The 8586-nt window shown below is 37.1% G+C and overlaps 3 protein-coding genes across 5 annotated transcripts in view; 2 read left to right on the plus strand and 1 right to left on the minus strand.

The window, feature by feature from the left end:
- The window catches only part of LOC107216857 (ubinuclein-1), an 11947-nt gene extending 7048 nt beyond the window's left edge, over positions 1–4899 (plus strand). For both annotated transcript variants that reach the window (XM_046737087.1, XM_015654174.2), the window contains one exon: positions 183–4899. In XM_046737087.1, coding sequence (XP_046593043.1) covers positions 183–1494 — 1312 coding nt within the window. In that variant the 3' untranslated portion in view covers positions 1495–4899. The remainder of the gene's footprint in view (positions 1–182) is intronic.
- Positions 4900–5086: 187 nt separating this feature from the next.
- On the plus strand, positions 5087–7838 carry LOC107216858 (POC1 centriolar protein homolog A). 2 transcript variants are annotated; one of them, XM_015654175.2, is made up of 6 exons: positions 5087–5224; positions 5369–5734; positions 5819–6029; positions 6226–6425; positions 6535–6855; positions 6956–7838. In XM_015654175.2, exons 1-6 carry the CDS (start codon positions 5102–5104, stop codon positions 7271–7273), a joined length of 1539 nt encoding a protein of 512 aa, XP_015509661.2. In that variant the 5' UTR covers positions 5087–5101; the 3' UTR covers positions 7274–7838. The 2 variants fall into 2 exon arrangements, with proteins under 2 accessions (XP_015509661.2, XP_015509662.1); XM_015654176.2 differs by having other exon boundaries at positions 5160–5224; positions 5374–5734.
- Positions 7728–8557, minus strand: LOC107216860 (copper transport protein ATOX1). The gene is made up of 3 exons (XM_015654177.2): positions 8297–8557; positions 8127–8202; positions 7728–8031 (listed from the first exon to the last, which is right to left on the minus strand). Exons 1-3 carry the CDS (start codon positions 8306–8308, stop codon positions 7901–7903), a joined length of 219 nt encoding a protein of 72 aa, XP_015509663.1. The 5' UTR covers positions 8309–8557; the 3' UTR covers positions 7728–7900.
- Positions 8558–8586: the final 29 nt, after the last annotated feature.

An 8586-nucleotide genomic window follows, 5' to 3' on the forward strand; every position in this document is an offset into this window, starting at 1 on the left:
ATTACTGTTCTTCCTACTCTCTTCTCGTTTCCCCTCCCATAAACTAATATACTGAAATACGGTCAGCATGCCACAGTTCAGGAAACAAATCAACAAACAACTCACCAAGAAAATAAAGTGTTTCCTTCCTGCCTCAAAAAGTAACTAGCAAATTAGACATGCGGTAATTTTTCTGATTATAGGATAAAGAGGAAAGCAAAAAAGCTTAAAGACGGTTCTGCGCAGCCCGGCACAAATCCAGGACTTTTAACGTCTGTCTCAATTGGTATGACGTCGACCATGATGAAAGGAGATCGTTTAACAGCAAATAACGAAGTGGCAGTGATAAATCAAGTGGAAAGAGACAACAAAACGCCGACGAATTATTTGAAATCAGTCTCCATGAATTCATTGGACATCCAGATGAACTGCTTATCGTCTAATCAAGGTACGAAATTGAATGACACCACAAACGTTGCTCAAAGTTCACAGTCGGATAAAAAATCGTGTTCGAAATCGTCCAAGGATGCAAAACGCGAAACCCCAGCAACAAGTCAATACAGCTCGACTTCTTGCACAACAACGAATGTGGCGAACGTTGCGAAAATATCCGTAGTACCAACCGCGCAACTAATGCCGCCCAAATCTAAGTTGGACAAATTCAACCCGATGGATCTGACGAGCAGTTCGCTGTCAATAACGCCGGTAAACGACTATCACAAGTCAGGAAAAACCAGCGAGACGAAGGAGTTAAAAAAGGAACGTCAGCTCGACACCATTTCTATAACTCCCTGCCCTGATAGCGCAACAGATGATGGAGCGGCCACGGTTCCTCTTTCCGTCTCTTACCACTCGAGTGCCTCGACTCAAGCAGCTCCTCAGTCAAAGCCGTTGCCGTTAAAGCATCGGATATTGCATGAGAGTTTGGACACAAAGGAAGAGAAGGCGAGCGGAGATAAGGAAACAACAGATACGCTCAAGACTGAGAGGAAGGAGAAAAGGGAGAAACGGGGCTCAGAGAACAGGCATAGATCCCATGAGAGTAAAAAGGCCAAGAAGGAGCAGAAGGCGTACGAGGTTTCGGAAGCGCTGAAGCTTGATCCTGTGCCGCTGATGTCGCTGCTGTCGAAAGAGGAGCAGGAGCAAAGGCAGATCGAGGAAACTGTTGCAGCGACGAATTTCTTGAGCCAAATATACAACAATGACGATGCTCCCAGGACTGTGACGGAAAAGCGAAAACAGGCAACGAACTTGTTGGACGAGGCAACCGGCAATGTAATCGCGCCGCCCAGTGAGCAGGAGAACGACGTTCAGATGGTTATGCAGTCCCTGAAAGAACTCGAAGAGCTACAACAAATCCATTCGCCAGTAAGCGTCATTCAAAAGCCTAGTAAATCTTCAGCGAATGTACAATACGGTAACTACCCAGATGACTATCAAGAGGATCATCAGCATCTTTTTATCAAGAAGGAAGAAAAGGTGAGAACTCCAAAGAAAGAGGATACTCACTGGTAGGATAAAAGAAACTTAAATTCTGAATGTATATGTTTTATATGTATATATTTATATATATACATACAGACTTATCAACGCTGTGCTTTGATGCACCAGATGAATATAATGTAAACTGCAATGCAACAAGTTTAAGACGTTATTCATCGCACCAATCCCTTCGTTGTAACAAAAAAATAAAAATAAAGAAAACACTTAACATAATACTATTTGAAATAATACTGAACTTCCAAGGAATTGAAATACGTCCTGATTTTCCGTTGTGAAATTTTTTTTAAAAATGGGGAAAAAAAATATAAATAAACAAAGTGGATAAAACACGAGTAAATTCTATCGTTAAACAATTATAATAGGACACTGTTTTTATCACCATATAATAATAAAATTGTAATGTATGGTAAATTTTCGTAATATGACAATTATTGAATGGTTTTGTGCGGTAAAGGAAAATATGTTTGTACGCTAAAGTGCTGACAAAACGCAGGATTACATTTTTCCACTTCTCTGCAGCAAACTTTTACCCTATGATAATAATAACAATAGTTTCTCACAATAGAAGCAGCGTTATAATAATAGTACATAGAAGTAATTGTTGTTTCTACTGGAGAATGGACAAATCAGTTATTGAAGTAATAATAGTAACATTAATAATAAGAATATTAATAACAATAATAATAACATTAATTAAAACAACGTGATGCCACAATATCATTTCAGAAGAGGAAGAAAACAGTTGAAATCAAACTCTACTGAGTATTTGTTATTCAATATCGAGTATAATATTACTATGCATATGAAAATATGAAATACCAAATAAAATGGAGGACGTTGATGTATTATAAATAATAATAGATGAATGAGATAAAGTGTAAAACCAATGTGATTCAAAAGCATATTTATTGTGCTTACTTTCGTGATTGATCAATGGAATATTTTGTTATTACATACATGATTTGCAATATATATTCCAGATCTCAGGCTTCCCATGATCCACTGAGTTCTATGACTTTTTTTCGATACGTGTGTATATCTAATGAATCATCGTCTATCGTTTATTATGTGTCGTTGGTCCTTCAAATCTGAACATATTTCTCACAATGTTCTGCGATATGTTAATTCTGGTCAAAATATTCACCAATTGAGTGATACATTGGTAATTCTAGTTCACATCGTAAATTTTCTTTCTTTTTATTTTAAACACAGAGGTTGCGAAACTCGCCTATTCTAAGATTTTTAGGATTGATTTATTCCATGCTCCCTGCCCTTATTCTCTGCTGTATTATTAGCTTGTAATAGACGCGTTCCATGATTAAAAATTTAATCAGAAAAAAATTGTCAGTGCGGTTGCTGTTATTCCAAGTGCTAGGAGTACAGCGATAAATTTTTGTGATCTCTGCACTTGAATGTGCGAAAATGAGACTATTATTATTCGTGTATGACAGCGAGTCGTTGCGGTGTACAAGACAAATGAATATCATTCATTGTATCGTACATACAGTAATATGTACATGATTGCAAATGCATAAGCGTTGACTACATATGTGCAAGGAAAAATGATGAATCCTTATAGTTTACGAAAATTGAAAACTAATCTCGATTTATCTACCGTCAGTAGGTATTGAAAAGAAATAATCTTAAATTATATTGGCAAAAGGGAGGAAAAGAAAACAGAAAGTTTTGTTTCAGTGGTCAATATAAGCCACTGGTGCCTGATAATATTGTTGTTATTATTGTTATTATTATTATTATTGTGTTGTTGTTGTTTTTGAATTTTTAACGAGCCTCTGCTGTACTAATAATTTATTATTATCGTTATTATTATTACTATTATTGTCCTGCTGCTAAATATTATATTTTGTCTTGGGGAATTCTTCGTAATTTCTGAAGCATTTTAAAAATAACCAAAATTTATAATTTACACAATTTGATTATCAACCTGTAGAAGGCTGGCATTCTTACCTTGAAATTCAATATTTTTTAGAGGTACGAATTATGCATATAAATAATCTACACGTTCGATGGAGCTTCCTAGTTATCTACTGACTCCTAAAAGAGGCAGGCTGGTCTGCTAAAGGTTAAACCGTAATGATAGTAATGATGATGATGATGATGATGATGATGATGATGATGATGATGATTGATAATGACAATGATAATGATAATAATAACAATAGCATTACTAGTAATCTTAGTAGTTTTAATGATCGAGTGTGTACAGTGAAATTAAATTATAAACGATAACGATGATACAATTACGATATCTGAAGTAAACAACATGAAAGGTGAGAATGAAACTAATAGGCAAACAACATTTGTACATAAATTATGGTGACGTAATGTGCGATGGGGTGGCTCGAGTCATGAAATAGTCAGTATCTGAACTATGACATTGTCTATTTTTACTCTTATAAATATCTACAACAGACATTGCTAAACTGTCGATTTTATTTTTTTCATTGTAAAGCGTAAACATATTTTAACTGTAATGCTTCTTTTACTGTGCCCTAATATATGTTGGATGCAAACGGTTTCATTTTTAGATCGCAGGCACACCGAAGTATATCTTGTTTATTTATTTATTTTATATACGTTTCTGCTTTTAAAGTATAGTATCGATAAATCTTATGATTGACAGTTCTTTTTTGGGTCACCTCAACGCTGCGATGGGTCTCCTCAACGACCCAGTTTAATGAAAATATATCGACGATTGTTCCTAGCGATGTGTATAAGCCAAATTCATTTTTTTCTTCTTCTTTTAAATTATGTTATTAAACTAGAGAAAGAAATTTCTGTCATTATCAATTCTCTTTTTAATCTCACCTGTTCGTCTTACCACTGATTTGTTTTTCTACTATGCTGTATACTGTAATTAGCTGAAAAATATTGAAGCAAAAAAGAATATAACAGAAGTACTACCTTGGTAAAATAACTGAAAGGTAATTTAAGAGCAAAATTAAGGAAATAAAATAATATTAGGTAAAACACTCAAACTGTGCGATAAAAACATTTTGAGTATCTTGTAATTATGTACAATATGCTGAAATTATTTCAATAGACATACGTTGAACAATGTTTCCAAACTTTGCGTCCTGTTCGAATGGTTTGTATGCGTCTAAATAATCGCGCACATCTCGACTGTGAGGTAGAAAGAAAAAGAGAGAGAGAAAGAAAAGAAAGAAAAGAGAAACAAATTTAGCATATTTTTGGAATGCATAAAGCTGAATAATATTAGCAATTATTATTGATATAATGTAGAGTAAATATGTATCATATATAGAAGAACAATCTCAACAAATAACATTATAAATAATAGTAATGATAAAGACATATTGCGACGTTATAAAAATTGCCTAAAAGTATGGAAAATTTTAAAAGAAAATAACAAAAAAAAAAAAAAAAACCAAACAACTGTGTACTGTATCAAGAATATTTCGCTAAGATGACTTTTAAAATATAAGTTTTGAATATTTTTTACAATATCCCGAATATTATACCTCATCCATCCCCCCTAGACACGACATATTAAAAAATCAACACAGTTCGAAATCGATAAAATTTTGTACTCTCGCGCCGTTTTCAGCGCCGGTAGGTGCGCGACTAGTCAAACCGGATGCCTGCGACTCGCCTAGTCAGTCATTTAATCAGCGTAGTCCAAATTATTCGGTTTCAATTTTCAAATTGTGACAACCACAGGCGGGAATACGGACACACCGTACAACATTGCACAAGACAGGTATGCGAGTACTTTACCGGTAATCAACGGCCATCCATTTTGCCTGAAGCCATTGAGATTCCTACCGTCAAATGCCGATAAATATTTCCCGCATCTGTTCAGTGACATTATCGTAAACCGACTTTTAAACTCGCATAATTCAAGGTTAGGCCGAGCAACGCGATGGCGCAAAAAGCCTGCGACCCGACGGTGGAGCGGCATTTCAAAGGACACAAGAACGGAATCACTGGTCTTTGCTTCCATCCTGGTACTCACCAGATCGCGTCCAGCAGTTTGGACCACACGCTGATGGTTTGGAACTTCAACGAGAGGGTGCGAGCTTTCAGATTCCTGGCTCACAAAGACATCGTCCTGGACACGGCATACGCTCCTTCGGGAGAAATCGTTGTCAGTGCTTCCAGGGATCGCTCGGTCAGACTCTGGATACCAACTATCAGAGGCGAGTCTCTGGACTTCAGAGGGCACATGGGCGCCGTCAGATCAGCCAGATTTAGTCCAGATGGTGAGAAGGTGAGGGAAAGTAGACAAAAATTGCTTGATCTTTATAATTCTACTTTGAATTTGAATGTTTGGTATTTTATTCCGTTTCCATAGCTGGTCACTGCGTCAGACGATAAAAGTGTCAAACTGTGGATGGTCTGTAGAAGAAGGTTCCTGATGTCCTTTACAGAACATAAGAACTGGGTGAGATCTGCAAAATTTTCACCCGATGGAAGGCTTGTCGTTTCATGCAGCGATGATAAAACAATTAAGCTGTGGGATGTGGTCAGTGGAAAATGTGTAAAAACGTTTAATGAAGTAAAAGGTATGTGTACGTCTGTGTACTTGATATTTATTTTTAACCCTTCACGGTCGCACTGAGTCATTTTTATCCCCAGAAATCATAGATTTATTACGGAACAACAAATAAGTGCGACCGCGAAGGGTTAAGAAGTCTGATTAAGAATGGACAGTTGTGTATTCATAACGCTATTGCCTAAGAATACAATTCATCTTTCTAGGGCCAGCGCTTGATGTTGAATTTCATCCCAGTGGAGCTGCTTTAGGATCAGCAAACATTGGCGGCTGTGTTAAACTCTACGACTTACGAACAGCTTGTTTGCAGCAGCATTACGTAGCACACAGTGGCCAAGTGAACAAGGCAACATTTCATCCAAATGGAAATTTTATCCTCACAGCGTCAGATGACTCCACAATGAAGGTACAGTGATTTTGAAGCTAAGGATTAAAGATATTATACATTATCAATGGAGTTTCCCTTAGAACATGAACTTTCATTTCTCTTGGGTAATCGAGTTTTCATATTCCAGGTTCTAGACTTACTTGAGGGTCGGCCGATTTACACCCTCAAAGCACATAGCGGTGGCGTGACAACTGCAGCCTTTTCGCTGAATGGTGATTTCTTCGCATCAGGCGGATCTGACCGCCAACTTCTGGTATGGAAATCGAATTTCGACAGGGATGACAATGCCCGAAAAACTCCTCGACAACTGATATCGCCAGGGGCTAAATTGAAGCTGAATATGAAACAGGGCGAGAGCGATGTATCGAAGATAGAGGAGGACAAGAACAGAACGATAACAGACGATGAAAAGGAAAAATTAGAAGTAGATGAAGACAGGGATGAAGAGGTTTAATGTCTTGAGTCCAAAATTAGTCATCTGTCAGCAGCTTCCAAGGGACCAGCATCGTGATATAGACGTTAAAATCGAATTATCCGTAATTTTTCAGTATGGAACCGAATCTATGGCGGAATTTGACTCCGGGGATTCAGATGGCTGCTGCAAAGGACCCCTTCGCGATATTCCCGGGGGACGAGTCGACGTCGAAGTGATAAATATGCGAAATCAAAGACCGATGGAAAGAGGACACATCGCTAAATTTCCACCTTATCAGCATAGTACTTGTTCTGCAAGTGAATTGCCAAACCAGAGTCACACGGTTGTAGAAGCACTTAGCGGACAAGTTGAATCGCTGAGGAGTACGATTGTCCTAATGGAAGAGAGGCTTGGCATGGTCGAGAGAGAGCTTGAAAACTTGATTGTATGAATTTTTTAATATTAACGAGTAGTATTAAGTACCGATGAGTCTCATCTTCCTGAATTTCGAATTTGGAATGAATTCCGTATATGTTTAGTTTGACAGGCAGAACGCGACTTAAACGGGGTGTTGGGGCTTTAACAATTTGATTGAAATTTACTTATTTTATGTTTTGCTACCTTTTCACTCACAATACTAAATCTATTTTTATATCCAACTTTATTAATTATGATATGATAATGCTTAGGCGAACTTGGAGGCTTTTCTTTCAATCGTACCTTAAGGTTTTTATGAGGTGATAGGTGAGATTGTAGCGAGTGAATCCCAAATTGAAGTTATGCCATATAATGAAAACGCTAGTCTTCCGCTATTTATTTTTTGTGTTTACACACATGTGATGATATTTATTTTATTACCATTATTCTTAACATTAGAATATACACAATAAAAATATGCGCAAAAATGGAGAGAAAATCTTGTATTGTTAGTAAAAGGTACATGTATACGATTACAAAGTTACAAAACTGTTAGTTAATTGAAAGTGGCTATTCAAAAAGAACCAAAAAAGCATAAAGAAGAAAGAAAATTACGAACAAATATCAGGGATATCTGTTAAATGATCGATTTGTTTAACGCTCATTTTTTAGTACCGAGATAAGTACAGGATTTTCCGGTTTTCTTCAGGTAGCCCAATATCTCGTCTGATGAGAGCGGTGTCGTGACGAAAACCTTCTTCCCTGGCAGATCAATCTTCACGTTTTCGATGCCTGGAAAATTATATTTCCAGAGAACTTACCCAATGATAGTTATGTACGACGTCTATGCCGTTAAGGTACAAAAAGGTTATGTTTCACCAACGTACCAGCTTTGTTGCCAAGAACTCGTTCGACGGCACCAGAACAACCGGAACAGGTCATCTCGACGTTGAATTCGTGTACCTGACGAAAGGGGGGAAAAATGATTAACGTGGAAAGCAATGATGGAGCGAAACAGGGCTAACTTTAGGTAAATTTGACGTTTCTTGTGCCTCACCTGCGACCCCATTGCCACGTTCACGAATTTACAAATTTAAATACTGCGGGGAAAGATAGAGAGGTACTGAATAGAGGCGGGTATGCAGTGTTCGATAATTACATGCGCGAGATATTTTACACTGACTGGTGTCGATTATTGGAAAAAAGAATATCTAATTAGCCTCTTATCATCTCTTTTCTAAAGATGAGGGAGATTATTATAATATCCTTATCGTGCTGGTGTACAAAGTCAAATGTTACGCTGTTTCATTTTTATTCTATTTTTTTGTCACGTGTCAATCTGACGTT

This window comes from Neodiprion lecontei, chromosome 4 (assembly GCF_021901455.1).
Source record: "Neodiprion lecontei isolate iyNeoLeco1 chromosome 4, iyNeoLeco1.1, whole genome shotgun sequence".
NCBI classification, from domain to species: Eukaryota; Metazoa; Arthropoda; class Insecta; order Hymenoptera; family Diprionidae; genus Neodiprion; species Neodiprion lecontei.

Excerpts from the sequence above, each read along its gene's own strand:
- LOC107216858 (XM_015654175.2), top strand. The coding sequence starts at position 5,102 with ATGCCTGCGACTCGCCTAGTCAGTCATTTAATCAGCGTAGTCCAAATT. Across the intron at positions 5,735-5,818 it reads TTAGTCCAGATGGTGAGAAG|CTGGTCACTGCGTCAGACGA; the intron begins GTGAGGGAAAGT and ends CCGTTTCCATAG. Across the intron at positions 6,030-6,225 it reads AACGTTTAATGAAGTAAAAG|GGCCAGCGCTTGATGTTGAA; the intron begins GTATGTGTACGT and ends TCATCTTTCTAG.
- LOC107216860 (XM_015654177.2), bottom strand. Across the intron at positions 8,032-8,126 it reads AGTTCTTGGCAACAAAGCTG|GCATCGAAAACGTGAAGATT; the intron begins GTACGTTGGTGA and ends ATAATTTTCCAG.